The 15,168-nt window shown below is 37.5% G+C and overlaps 1 protein-coding gene across 5 annotated transcripts in view; it reads left to right on the top strand.

The window, feature by feature from the left end:
- The window catches only part of ZYG11B (zyg-11 family member B, cell cycle regulator), a 91,743-nt gene that overhangs the window by 50,702 nt on the left and 25,873 nt on the right, over positions 1-15,168 (top strand). For all 5 annotated transcript variants that reach the window (XM_044770798.2, XM_014844299.3, XM_014844300.3 and 2 more), the window contains 5 exons: positions 780-844; positions 5,159-5,258; positions 5,501-5,551; positions 8,098-8,259; positions 8,365-8,412. In XM_044770798.2, the coding sequence (XP_044626733.1) occupies positions 780-844; positions 5,159-5,258; positions 5,501-5,551; positions 8,098-8,259; positions 8,365-8,412 (426 nt within the window). The remainder of the gene's footprint in view (positions 1-779; positions 845-5,158; positions 5,259-5,500; positions 5,552-8,097; positions 8,260-8,364; positions 8,413-15,168) is intronic.

The raw sequence follows: 15,168 nt of genomic DNA, 5'->3' as shown, positions 1-15,168 counted from the left end.
GGTATGACTGAGTATAGGACAACAGAGAAGTAGAAAACTAAAGAGTGCGTTCCCTGCTTAAAAGTATTTAAATCCAGATGTTGAAGGAAATAGTGCAAGCCATATAAACTCATCTTCCACCCAGATCTTGAGTTTGTGATGATTTCAGCAAACAGGCATAGAGCGTCTGTTCTGGGCTAGGCACTCTCAAGTCCTGGGATACAGAAATGAGTAAGACGTGGGTTTTCTATTTCTAGCAGTGTGGTGGACTACATAATCTGTCCTGTCCTCAGGATGAAAACTAAAAATGCTGCTTGAATTATATTTTTAACTCTTAAAATTTAGCAGTGAGTTGGCAAGTTAGTAAAAAATACTCAGAGGCCGAACACTAAGTAAAATTGGCAACTCAGATTGGTGAGTGGATCACTAAACCGAGCTTCGCTCATTGAGGTCAGTTGACAAACTAGATGAACTTTAGGCTTTGATTTTCGCGGCCTCTGGATGCCAGGTGGACAGAAGACAAGGCAGGATCCACCCAAAGGTCACCAGAAGGGAGGGAGATTAGCTGGAATTATCCTATTTCTCATCTAATGGAAAAGACAAAAAAAAAAAAATATGCAAGTAAACTTATATGTGTCTAGTGGAAATCAGTCTTTCAACAGTAGGTGGGCAGAATAAATAAGAAATAAGTGGTGTTTCATCAGTGGCTTCTTCCTTTTTTTATAGAGGCTACCCCAGGTTAGAAAATAACAAACCAATATTTTATTCATGATTTTTCTTTTCTCTCTTTGGTTCTTTAGTTACAAAAGAATTGCCTCCTTTCACTTTGCAGTGACCGGATCCTTCAAGATGTTCCATTTAACAGGCAAGTGATAACCCTAGAATTTAAAATGGGGTAAAATCTGTCTTGGCTCATTTCTTCCCAGTTAAATATCCCTGGTGTACAATTAATCAAGTGGATGGGATTGGCATTGCCTTATAGGATGCTAAATCTTCTTCTCTAATTTAGTGCTCTGACATTCATGATACGGATTGGCCCCTGTTTTCATAGCCCTATGCTTGATAATTTATATTGCTTATAGTTTTTAGAATATCCACTAAATATAGTTTTTAGAATATTGTGGGCCAAAGAAACTGAGGCATACAGAGATTCAGTGTCTTGCCCATAGTTTTTGACCCGTAACTGCAAGGCTAGAAACACACATCTCTCGTTCTAGGTCCAGTGTTCTTTCCTCTGTGTCATACCTTATTCTTATTGTTTATTTGATATTGAATTATAGAAGAAACTTTTTAAGCAGAGGTTAAAGGAGGCCATATAGTTGGATTCCAGTAAGTATAAAGGATTCCCTTGTTTTCTGAGATGTCATGATTTGGGAGCTGAAAAGGTGATTTTTTTCATTTTACTATTTTAAAATAGTTTTTTAATAATGGTATTTTCAAAAATAAATTTATATTTTATGTTGTAATGAAAAGTATATTTCTCAAGCAGAAATTTTACTGTGATCTGCTTTTATTTGGCTAACAGTGCACTGTTATCTGACCTGGTTGAGGAATGAGGTGTTTCATTTACTTTTTGAAATAAATAGTTTGGATAAAAATACAACTACGTATATCTCATGTAGATTACTAATTTTATTTTATGAATATTGAGCATCTGTACTGATCACATGAAGTCATAGGTAGGAAAGATATAGTCACTCCCCTTAAGAAAATTGTAAACTAGCCCAGGGGTTAGCAAACTTTTCCTTAAAGCACAAGATAATAAGTATTTTAGGCTAATGAGTCATAGAGTCTCTGTTGCAACTACTTAACTCTGTCGTTGTACCTCTGAAGCAGCACAATATATGAACAAATGGGGTAAGTATGTTCCAATAAAGCTTTAGAGAACAGACAGCCGGGCCCACAGCTATAACGTCACTGTGAGTGGGCTGTGGTTTGCCAATGCACCGTGAAGAATTGAGCTTCTCTGTGGTCAGAGACTGTGATTGGTTAATCTCTTTATCTCTAGTGCTTAAATGGATGTTGGATGGATGGATGCATGAATGAATGAATGAGTAAATAGAAGACAGAATTTCTGATAATAGAGGATGGCAGAATGCATTGGGCCCCAGGTGAGGAGGGAAAGATTCCATCTGATTGGTGATCATTAAAGATTTCATGTTAGTGATGGCATTTGAGATAATAAAGGTAACAACTAACGTGTGTGAACCACTTGCTATTGCCAGGCACTGTGCTGAGTGCTTTACATATGTTAATTCCATTCTTACAACTGTCCTTTGAAATTGTTGCTCTTGTAATCTTCATTTTACAGATGAGGAAACAGAGGCACAGATTTAGTAACTTGCTCAAGGTGAGAAGATAGTAAGTAGTAGAATTTAGATTTAAATCCAGAGTGGCTCCAGAGCCTCTACTTTTTACGTCCATGCTGTATTCCTTCAAAGATGAGAACTGGTTGAGCTGATTGTTTTACGTTGTGGGAAATGCATGAATGAGGCATAGAGGAAGTCAAGAAGTCAATAATAATACTAGTAAAACTTAACCTGTATCAAAGGCTTGGTATGTGCCAAGTTCTATACTAAGTCTAAGCTTTGTATGTGATATCATTTAATCCTCACAACAATCCTATGGAATAGATCTTGTTATTTTACAGATGAGAAAACTGAAATTTGGAGAGATTAAGCAACTTGCCCAGGGTCCCAAAGTTAGTAAGTGATAGAGGTGATGTTTGAATCCAGGCTGACTCCAAAGTGTGTGATGTTCTTAACGACTTCACTGCATTGCCTCACGTGATAAAATAATTTATTTTATTATTACCATTAGCATTAGGTAGAACTAGAATTCAAACCCCAAATTCAAACAACTTCAGAATCTGTGCCCTTAACTGCCAGGCTATATTACCTCATGATTGTGGGCATGTTTCGGGACTAATGAGCAGTCCACTTTGCAGTAATCATAGAGTAGGCAGGAAAAAAGATTTGAGTGTATGGATCCATTGCTAGAGTCTTAAAATGCTGTGAGTAGAGGAGTGACATCATACCTGAGTCCTCTGACAGATTTATTTATTACCAATGTGTTTGCACAAATGAAGGGAAACAATAGAGGCAGAGAAGCCCGTTAGGAATCTACTGTGGCATGCCAGTAATGGGCTTGCTCAGAGATGGCTTTGGGAAGAGAAAGGAAGTAACAGTACATCTGAGGGAAGTTGCAGAGGAATAATTTACATCAATATAATCATTCAGCCAACATGTATTAAACACTATTTGTGGAGCCGGCCTGGTGGCACAGTGGTTAAGTGCGCACGCTCTGCTTCAGCAACCTGGGGTTCGCTGATTCGGATCCCGGGTGCGGACATGGCACTGCTTGGCAAGCTATGCTGTGGCAGGTGTCCCACATATAAAGTAGAGGAAGATGGGCATGGATATTAGCTCAGGGCCAGTCTTGCTCAGCAGAAAGAGGAGAATTGGCAGCAGATGTTAGCTCAGGGCTAATCTTCCTTAAAGAAACAAAACAGGCAAACAAAAAACACTATTTGTGTGTAAAGCTCTATATTGGGTTCTTGGTGTAAAGGGCTAAACAAGATATGATCCCTTCCCTCACTGGCCAATAGGGGATTCAGGTGAGTCTTAGCTAATCGCAGCTCTCTGAGTTGCAAACACACGCTAAAGAGCAGTGAGAAGGCAATGATAAACTTGTCAAGGAAAGCTTCTCAAAGGAAGTGTTATTTGAGCCAAGTCTTGAAAGATGAAATTATGGGTAAGATAATCAGATATATTCCTTGGTGTTGTCCTTAATTTCTCTCCTTATCTCACACCCCACATTCAGTCTTTTGGCAAATCCAGCTCTATCTTCAAATATATCCAGAATTCGACAGTTTCTCTTCACTTCCACTTCTACCACTTGGGCTAGACTAAAAGTGATTTCCCTGCTGAATTATTGTGGTAGCCTCTGAACTGCTCTCCTTGCTTCTGTCTTTGCCCTCCTGAAGTTTATTCTAAACACAGCTGGTAGAATAATCCTATTAAAAACATGTCAGTTCTTGTCATATCTGTGCTCAAAATCCTTCCATGGCTTTCTGTCTCATTCAGGGTAAAAGCTAATTCTTTACTAAGACTCTGTGATCTGGATCCCCTGTTACCTCTGACCTCATCTCTTAGTGCTGCTCCTTCCCTTGTTCTCTCTGCTCTGGCTGCACTGGCCTCCATGCTTGTCTCAAAACCTCCAGGCACACTCCCACTTAGGGGTTGTTATGTTTCCCATTCCCTCTGCCTAGAATGCTTTTCCCCTAAGATATCCACATGGCTGGCTTCTTTCTTCCTCAAAAGTTTCAGTGAGGCCTTCCCTAGTTACCTTACATAAAATTTCACCATTTCATATCCTCTCTTTTCCTGCTTTATTTTTTTCTCTCTAGCACACGTCAGTACCTAATCATATCATACATTTTACTTATTTATACAATTTATTATCTGTCTTCCCCACTAGAGAATACACTGTATGAGAGCAGAAATATTTTTCTGTCTTGTTCGCTACTCTGTCTCCAGCACCAAGAACAGTATCTGGCACAAAGCATGGGCTCAGTAAATGTTTGTGAGTGATGAATCTTCCCATTGTGCCAGGTACTGTGAGGAGCCCAGAAAATAATCAATTATTACTATAGTATAAAAATCGCTATAGTGGGGCCGGCCCTGTGGCCGAGTGGTTAAGTTCGCATGCTCCACTTCGGCGGCCCAGGGTTTCGCTTGTTTGAATCCTGGGCGCGGACGTGGCACCGCTCATCAGGCCACGCTGAGGCAGCATCCCACATGGTACAACTAGAAGGACCCACAACTGAAAATACACAACTATATACCTGGGGGCTTTGGGGAGCAAAAGAAAAAATATAATCTTTAAAAATCACTATAGAATAGAAATATAGACTAAAAATGTTATAATTCTAGAAGATGAATGCCAGATAGTTTTGACCATGGTTTCCAAACTCTTGTTTCTTTACAAAGTGTTGTCAGAATTAATAATGAGGTACCATCTCCAAAACACTAAGTGTCATTTTTATTTTCTATCAGTTAAGAGGAATTTTCCTTTTCCTTCTCACTCACCTAAATTGTAGCATCAATTGCCAGCTGGAGTTCTGAAACTGTACCTGGGCCTCCAGGATTAATTTATGAAACCCTTTGTGTGTTTTCAGATTTGAGGCAGCCAAGCTTGTCATGCAGTGGCTCTGCAACCATGAGGATCAAAACATGCAGAGGATGGCAGTTGCTATCATTTCCATCCTGGCTGCCAAGGTACCTGAACTTTCGTTGAATAATTTTCAGTAGGCAGCTGTTTCTCATTCTAGTTACTGTTTTTCCCAAAATCTGTTTGCCAGAAATGTCTGTAAGCCTCTCTGCCAGCCTGCTTATTCAAGCTGCATTCACTATTGCAGAATTCCAAGTCGATCAGAGATCGTAGTCTTTGTGACTGTAAGTGGTGTTAGCTCACACTAGTGAGTCTTTGGGCATTTACTTTGTCTTCTGCTCACTTGCAGCTTTCTACAGAACAAACTGCACAGCTTGGTGCTGAGCTCTTCATTGTCAGAGTAAGTCTGTTGTCTCCTCCATGCAGACCACTAGACAGTTTTCATTTTATTGTTTTCAGGCAGCGTTGTGTATCTTCTGACATTTTATATTAAAAAAAATTATTTTTGTTACTTCTAAATGAGTGTATTCATTTCTTTTCATAGAGACAGCTTTACTCCTTATTGGAAATGGAAAGATCCCTGAACTAGGAGTCAGATGACCTAGGATCTAGCTTGTAAACTCAATTTGTGAATTTAGACAAATTGCCTGAACCATTGGGGCCTAAATAAGCCTTAAGATCCTATCTAGTTCTAAAATTCTGTGATTTTGTTATTTATAAAGAAAATGTAGAGACACTGTTATAGGCATAAGATTGTACTAGATGCTTTTGGGAAGAAGAAGATTTAGCTGATATATGATTTTGCTTGCTTACACTTAGTTGTGGAAATAATATAATGAACAGTGAAAAGTTAAGATGCTTTAAAGAGAATAAATATTAACAGTGTCTTGGAGAGGACTGGAGGCAAAAAGTCCACTTAGGAGTGAGCTTGCTGTTACAATCCTGGCATGGCATGTTTTAACAATAATATAGTAGATGGAAAAGTCAAAGGAGAGACTCCCTTTTTCTATGACTTACAAATCATGTATGTAATGAGAGAGTAAGTCATTCATTTGATAAATATGTATGGAGTATCAACAGGTACCTACCACCTTACTGGTGGTTAGGGATTCACTGAATTGTATCTATAATTCCTGTCCATAAGAAATTCACAGTATGGTAGAGAAAATAGCTGTGTAGACAATTTAATACAATCTAATAAGTATAATAATATAGATATGAATAAAAAAAGTAATGTAAAGAGAGATGGCTCTGGTGGTGTAATGAAAAGAGTAGTAATTCTGGAGTCGACATATCTGGGTTTATTCCGAATTCTGTCACTTACTAGCTGTGTAATTTGAGGCAAGTCAATAAATTTTCTTAGGGGTGATAAAAAATACTTCATACAGGGGCCTGCCTGGTGGCGTAGCAGTTAGGTTTGCACACTCTGCTTCGGTGGCCTGGGGTTCACAGGTTCAGGTCCTGAGTGCAGACCTGTACACCACTCATCAGGCCATGCTGTGGCAGCATCCCACATACAAAAAATAGAGGAAGATTGGCAACAGATGTTAGCTCAGGGCCAATCTTCCTCACCGAAGGAAAAAAAAAAAGGAAAGAAAGAAAGAAAAGAATAGAAAAAATACTTTATGCAGTTATTGTGAAGACTAAATGAAAAGGAAAACAAGATTAATTAAAGGAATATATACTAAGTGCCTAACACAAAATACAATATATGTTAGATTAGTAGAGAAGGATGCTGATTTTTACTATTTTCAGGAATGACATTTTAATTTTAAATATGACTTTTTATTGCTATACATGTGTTTCAGTAATTTGGGCTGGAGATATATTCAAAGATTTTAAGAAAGTAGTCCACTCATGCTTTGGGGGAAAATTAAGCTTGGTTTAAGCAGGAATTAGTAGTAGTAATAATGATGTTGATAGCTACCTTTTTTTTTGTTTTTAGTTCGTAATTATCACCTGCAATTTACAGATGAGCAAACAAGAATTCAATTGGCAAACAAGGTTGCGAAGTTAGTCAGATGTAGAGTTTCTATTTAAACTCGAGTACCTTGATTCTAGCGCTGCACAATCTTAGCCACTATACTGTTAAGTTACATAATTGCACCTAGATGTTTGTGTTCCCTAGAAATTTTTTCCTGAATTCTATATATCTTTAAGTAATAGTGTTTATTAATGTTTGCTTCTATATGTTTTAGTAGAGCTCCCTTTTACCCCCAGAAGTGTAATCTAAAAATGGAATTATGGATGCCTTATGTAGGTCTTAAAACATTTATCTTTCAAACTTAAATTTCTTAGTTTAAAGCTAAGAGAGAAATAATTTACAAATGGAATTTCAAAGCTATTATCTTATTTAAATCCAATATAGACTTAAATTCTCTAACTATTGTATGTAGTTTGTCCTTTCTTTTTTTCTTAAGGAAAACTTGGAGTTAGATAGAACTGGGTCTTTCAGTTCTTACTTTCTCTTACTCAGCTAACCGTAATCAAATTACTTAATATTTCTTAGACTCAATTTCCTCTCCTGAAAAATGGGGATAACATTACTACAATATAGGAAATAATTTGCTGATGGTTAATAAATATTAGCTTCTTTCTCCTTTTCCCCCTCCACTATTTTCATCCCAGGATCTGAAATGAGTGTATGTTATGACCAATTGGGTAAGATAGTTGGTCCTAAGCTTTATCATTTTGTTGTTCACTTTATGTACAGGCAATTAGATTATAGGTATTATCAGAATAATATAGAAATATTTATGAAGATCTTATACTTTTTTCTCGTTGAAGGAAAAGTCTGATCCAAGAGACTGTTTGTTGTACTTATGAAAAACATTTTATAGGGAATGTTTTAAGCCATGAGACTAATCTTCATGGACTTATGGTTATTACCACTAATTGCAATAACAATTCAATAAAGAGAAATTAATTCTATTTTCCTTCTTTCAGCAACTTCTTCAAATAGTGAAGCAGAAAACCAATCAAAATTCAGTGGACACTACTTTGAAGTTTACTTTGAGTGCACTTTGGAACCTCACAGATGAATCGCCAACCACATGCAGACACTTTATTGAAAACCAAGGGTTAGAACTCTTCATGAGGGTTCTAGAGGTTAGAATGGGAATTTAGCCGACAGCTTTGACGTTGGTTGATTTAAGCATTGATTTATTATATTTGGTTCTTTAGATAGTTACAGGTTTCTCTTTCCTTTTACAGTCTTTCCCAACTGAGTCATCCATCCAGCAGAAAGTCCTAGGACTTTTGGTAAGATATAAGCATTTCCTGCTAAATTCTAAGCTGTAATTATTTTCCATCTGAGGTAATACATTGAAAGTTGATACTCTATTTATAAACACTTAATGACATTAGAAAGTATATATAATATAATTAAGTGAAAAAGCAGACTATAAAACTAAATATGCGTATTAAGATTTTCACCACATTAAAAGGAAAAATACAAATTACACACTTTTCTTTTTATTTTTTGGTATAGCACAAAGCTTCACCGTGAGCATGTTTTATTTTTATAATCAGAAAAAACAGATCTTATTTAAAAATATTGCCAACAAGGGTTCTTAGATGCTATGTTTGGTAATTAACGATTACTGCTTAAAGGACTGCTTAACAAATAAGATATTCTGTAAAGATATTGGATATAGATTAAAATGAGCTCTCTAGGATTTTGAGTCAAAGGTGAGGGATTAAATGTTTTTATCACCTTTAATCACTGCAACACGCAAAGTACCTACTTGATAAAAGCCATTTTAGAACAGACCTCAGCTCTTGAGGAATGAGATCATAGGAGGCGTAGATTAGATTAGTGAGTAAAAAAAATGTAGATTAATGTTTGTTCTCCGGATGCAAGAGTATGAGATACTGAGCAGTGAGAGATGGATTTGGGGAAGGCTGAGGGCTGGCATTTAAGGAGGACCTGTCTATTCGCTATAGCTTTAGTTGTCTAAAGTAGAAAATGTAAAAAGACCTAAATGCCTAGTAATAGGGAAGTATTAAATAAATTATAGTATTTGATTGTTTTATTCGGAGTTCATAGGATTTTAGATACAGAAGTTAGCTGAAGTCTTCGGAAGAGGAAAAAGGGAAATTATTTTAAGGATTCAGAGAGATCTCATAGGGCTTTAAAATCTTTTTTTTCTAAATTTTAAAAAGGATACATGTTTACTATAACTAGTGAAATAGTGCAAAAATGTATTTAAAAAGTTTAAAACTCTGTCCCCAACCTTCCATCATGTTCATCTCCATGAGGTAATTAATACAACCTCATATGCTCCCTTCCATATTTTTCTCCATTACTCTGTGATTGAATTTTTTTCAATAATTTAGTTTGAGATATTGACTGATTTAATTTTTTGTGGTCAGAGAACATAGTTTGTTTTATTTAAGTCCTTTGAAATTTATTGGGACTTGTGTTGTGTTTGTGGCCTGGAATATGGTCTGTCCTGGTCAATGTTCCATGTGTACTTGAGGAGAATGTGTAATCTGCTGCTGTTCGATTCTGTAAATGTTCTGTGTTCTGTAAGTGTCAGTCAGGTCTAGTTGGTTGATATTGTTCAAGTCTACCATATTCTTACTGATTTTCTGCCTACTTGCTCTAGCGATTATCTATAGGGGTTTAAAAATCTCCAAATATAATTGTGGATTTGTCTGTTTCTCCTTACAGTTCTATCAATTTTTGCCTCATGTGTTTTAAAGCTCTGTGAAAAAAAAGCTCTATTATTAGGTTCAATAACAAAATTGTTATGCCTTCTTGATTAATTGATCCCTTTCTCATTATGACATGACCTTCATCTCTGGTGATATCCTTTACTTTGAAATCTCCTTTGTCTCCTCTTACTATAACCATTCCAGCTTTCTTTTGCCTAATGTTAACATGGTTTATATTTTTCCATCCTTTTACTTTTAACCTATATTTGTCTTTGTATTTAAAGTGTGTTTCTTGTAGACAGCATATACTTTGCATCCTACTTTTTTATCCAATCCTGATAATCTTTGCTTTTTATTTGAGCTATTTGGATCATTTATTTATTTGTTTATTTATTTTATTTTATTATTATTATTTTTTAAGATTTTATTTTTCCTTTTTCTCCCCAAAGCCCCCCGGTACATAGTTGTGTATTTTTAGTTGTGGGTCCTTCTAGCTGTGGCATGTGGGACGCTGCCTCAGCATGGCCTGATGAGCGGTGCCATGTCCGCGCCCAGGATCCGAACCAGCGAAACCCTGGGCCGCTGAAGCAGAGCACGCGAACTTAACCACTCGGCCACGGGGCCGGCCCCTGGCGTTTGTTTTCTGTTTGTCCCGTCTCTTCTTTGTTTTTTCTTCCTTCTTTTGGTTGAGTATTTTTTTATGATTCCATTTGATCTCCTTTCTTGGCTTATTAGATATTCCTCTTTCCTTTGTTGTGTTAATTATTTCTTTGAGTTTATAGTATACATCTTTAATCACAATTTACCTTTAAGTGATTTTATGCAATTTCATATATAGTGTAGGAACCTTACAGTAATAGACTTCCATTTCTGATCTTCCTTGTTTTATGCTATTGTTGTCATGCACTTTACTTTTACATACGTTATAAACCACACATTGTTATTTTTATTTAAAATCTTGATTATCTTTCAAGGAGATTTAAATAATTTTTAAAATCTTATATGTTTACCAAGTAGCTGCTATTTTTGATGCTCTTCTTTGCTTCGTGTAGATCTAGATTTCCATTTGGTTTCATTTTCCTTCTGCCTAAAAGGCATCCTTTGAAGCTTTGTATAGTGTGGGTCTGCTGATGATGAAATCTTCAGCTTTTATATGTCTGCAAACACCTTTTTTTTAAGGAAGATTACCCCTGAGCTAACAACCACCCCCAATCCTCCTCTTTTTTTTGCTGAGGAAGATTGGCTCTGAGCTAACATCTGTGCCCATCTTCCTCCACTTTATATGTGGGATGCCTGTCACAGCATGGCCCAATAAGCGATGCATAGGTCTGAGCCCAGGATCTGAACAGGTGAACCCAGGGCCACCAAAGCAGAGCATGTGAACTTAACTGCTATGCCACTGCGCAGGCCCCTGCAAACATCTTTATTTAACCTTTTTGTTTGAAAAATATTTTTGCCAGGTAGAGAATTCAAAGTTGACAGTACTTTAAAGATGTTGATTAGCTTTTTTCTGACTTGCATCTTTCCAACGAGAAATCTGATGTCATCATTATCTTTATTCCTTTGTATATGCATGATTTTTTTTCCCCTGTCTACTTTTAAGATTTAAGATTAGCAACAATTTTCAGTAATTTGGTTATGATGTGTCTTGCTGTAATTTACTTAATGTTCCCTGTATTTGGGATTCATTGAGCTTCTTGGATTTATAGGTGTATAATTTTTAAGTTTGAAAAGTTTTTGGCCATTATTTCTTCAAAAAAAATTTTTTTGCACCGCTCCTCCTGCCCCCAACCCATTGGAGTCCTTTGGAGACACTAATTTCTCATATGTTAAGTTGCTTGAAATTGTCCCACAGCTCACTGGTGGTCTTTTAATTTTCTTTATTCTTGTTTTATGTATGTTTCATTTTGGATGATTTCCATTGTTATGCCTTCTAATTCAGTAATTGTTTCTTCTGCAGTGTCTAATCTGCTGTTAACCCCATCTAGTGTATTTTTCATTCTAGATATTGTCATTTTCTTCTCTAGAAGTTCAGTTTGGGTTTGTTTTTTATGTCTTCCATGTTTCTACTTAACTTTTTGGACATATGAAATATATTTTTAATAACTGTTTTACTGTCCTCTGCTAATTTTAATGTCTGTGTCAGTTCTGGGTCAATTTCAAATGATTGATTATTCTCCTCATTTTGAGTTGTGTTTTCCTGCCACTTTGTATCCCTGGTAGTTTTTGATTGGATGCCAGATATTGTGAATTTTACTTTGTTGGGTGCTGGATATTTTTGTTCTCCCATAAAATATTCTTAAGCTTTGTCCTGGGATGTAATTAACTTTTAAACAGTTTGATCATTTTGGATCCTGCTTTTATGATTTATTAGGAGGGTTCAGAGCAGTGCTCAGGCTAGGGCTAATTATTCTGTACTACTGAGACAAGACCTTCCTGAGTCCTCCACACAGTACCCTGAGAATGAAGAGTTTTTCCAGACTGGATGGTGGGAACAAGCACTATTCCTGGCCCTGGGTGAGTGCCGGGAGCTGCTCTCTACTCTGTTTTGATGGTTCTTTTTCTGCCCTCATATACTTCCCTCACAGCCGTGCTCTGATCGGTGCTCTGCTGCGTCGAGTGGCACTCTCTGCAGCTGACTGGATTCTCCCTCTGGGCAGTGCTCTTCTCTCTGCTCTTCTGTCCTGTGAATTGCCTTGGGCTCCCTGGACTCTCAGCTCCATCTCTTCAGCTCTATGAGTCTGCACTGGGCTCTGCTTCAGTTCTGTATCTTTGTGCCGCAGCCTAGAAATCCTCTCAAGGCAATGTCTCACCTGTTTGTTTTCCATCTTTAAAGGTTACTGTCCTTTATTACCTAATGTCCAGTGCCTTGAAAACTGTTGTTTCACGTTTGTGTTTTTTTCAGTTCTTTCACAGAGGAGAGTAAATCTGGCCCCTTTTACACCATCTTTGCCAGAAGCAGGAGTCCTCATCAATCTTCCATTAAATAGGTTTAAAAATGAGAAAGTTGTCTTTTATATTTATCCACATATTTCCCATATTACTCAGTTTTTGTTTGTTTGTTTGTTTTTTACTTTTTATTAAGATCATGATCATTTACAACCTTGTGAAATTTCAGTTGTACATTATTGTTTGTCAGTCATGTTGTGGGTGCACCACTTCACCCTTTGTGCCCACCCCCCACCCCACCTTTCCCCTGGTAACTGCTAATCTGTTCTCTTTGTCTACATGTTTAACTTCCATTTATGAGTGGAGTCATATAGAGATTGTCTTTCTCTATCTGGCTTATTTCACTTAATGTAATACCCTCAAGGTCCATCCATGTTGTTGTGAATGGGACGATTTTATCCTCTTTTATGTCTGAGTAATATTCCATTGTATGTATATACCATATCTTCTTTATCCAGTCATCTGTTGATGGGCACTTAGGTTGCTTCCGCGTCTTGGCTATTGTAAATAATGCTGCAATGAACATAGGGGTGCACGGGACTTTTGGAATTGCTGATTTCACGTTCTTTAGATAGATACCCAGTAGTCGGATGGCTGGGTTGTATGGTATTTCAATTTTTAATTTTTTGAGAAATCTCAATACTGTTTTCCATAGTGGCTGCACCAACCATATTATATCAGTTTTTCAAAAATTTCTTTAGGGGCCGGCCTGGTGGCACAGTGGTTAAGTGCGCTCGTTCCACTTTGGCAACCCAGGGTTCACTGGTTCAGATCCCAGGTGCAGACATGGCACCGCTTGCCAAGCTGTGCTGTGGCTGGCATCCCACGTATAAAATATAGGAAGATGGGCATGGATGTTAGCTCAGGGCCAGTCTTCCTCAGCAAAAAGAGGAGGATTGGCAGCAGATGTTAGCTCAGGGCTAATCTTCCTCAAAAAAAACAATTTTATTTTAGTGTAGGTATGCTGGCGATGAATTTTCATTCGGTTTTGTTTGTGTGAAAAAGTCTTTTATTTCGCTTTCATTTTCAAAAGGTAAATTGTTTCAGGCTATTGATGTCTAACTGGGCATTTTTTTCTCTTGAGTTTTTGGGTTTATAATTTTCATCAAATTTGGAAAAATTTTGGCCATTATTTCTTCAAATATTTTTTCTTCTTTTTTTAAAAATTTTTTGATGAAGATTAGCCCTGAGCTAACATCTGCCACCAACCCTCCTCTTTTTGCTAAGGAGAACTGGCCCTGAGCTAACATCCATGCCCATCTTCCTCTACTTTATAGGTGGGACACCTGCCACAGCATGGCTTGACAAGCAGTGCATACATTCACACCCAGGATCCAAACCAGTGAACCCCAGGCTGCTGAAGCAGAACGTGTGAACTTAGCCGCTGTGCCACTGGGCCGGCCCCCCAAAATTTTTTTCTGTACCCTCTCTCATGTCCTCTCTTACTGAGATTTCAATTACAAATATCTTAGATTGCTTGATATTGTCTCACATGTCACAGAAGTACCTATTGACTTTTTTCCCAGTTTTTCTCTTCTTTCTTTCTGTGCTTTTGACTTGGATGTTTTCTGTTGCTATGTTTTTTAGTTCACTGATTTTTTTCCTGCTGCATCTCATTTGCTGTTAATCTCATCCAGTATATTTTTTTAAAAATTGGCCCCGAGCTAACATCTGTTGCAAATCTTCTTTTCTTTCTCTTTTCTTCTTCTCCCCAAAGCCCTCAGGTACATAGTTGTATATTCTAGTTGTAGGTCCTTCTGGCTCCGCTATGTGGATGCTGCCTCAGCATGGCCTGATGAGCAGTGCTAGGTCCCCACCCTGGATCTGAGCCGGTGAAACCCTGGGCCGCTGAAGCAGAGCACATGAACTTATCCACTCAGCCATGGGGCCGGCCCCTCATCCAGTATATTTTTCATTTCAGATATATATATGTTTTTTCTATTTCTAGAAGTTACATTTAGATCTTTTTTTTATCTTCATTTTTCTCCTTCTGGTATTTTCCTTTCAACTTGAATCATATTTATAACATTTATAGTAGCTGTTTTAGGTCCATGTCTGCTAATTCTGTTATCTCTGTCATTTCTATTCATTGATTTTTCTCCTGATTGTGGGTCATGTTTTTTCCTGATCTTTGTATGCTTGGTAACTATTTTTTTTTGCAGGGTAAGATTGGCCCTGAGCTAACATCTGTTGCCACCTTCCCATTTTCTTTTTCCCCTCCCCAAAGCCCCACTACATGGTTGTATATCCTAGTTGTAAGTTGTTCTGGTTTTTCTATGTGAGCTGCCGCCACAGCATGGCAACTGACAGATGGGTGGTGTGGTTCTGCACCCAGGAAGTGAACCTGGGCTGCTGAAGTGGTGAGCGTGGAACTTTAACCGCTGGACCATCAGGGCTTGCTCTGTATGC

Source organism: Equus asinus, chromosome 5 (genome assembly GCF_041296235.1).
Source record: "Equus asinus isolate D_3611 breed Donkey chromosome 5, EquAss-T2T_v2, whole genome shotgun sequence".
In the NCBI taxonomy this organism is placed as follows: Eukaryota; Metazoa; Chordata; class Mammalia; order Perissodactyla; family Equidae; genus Equus; species Equus asinus.
Note: the sequence above shows the minus strand (reverse complement) of the source record. Positions and strands in the feature narration are given on the sequence as shown.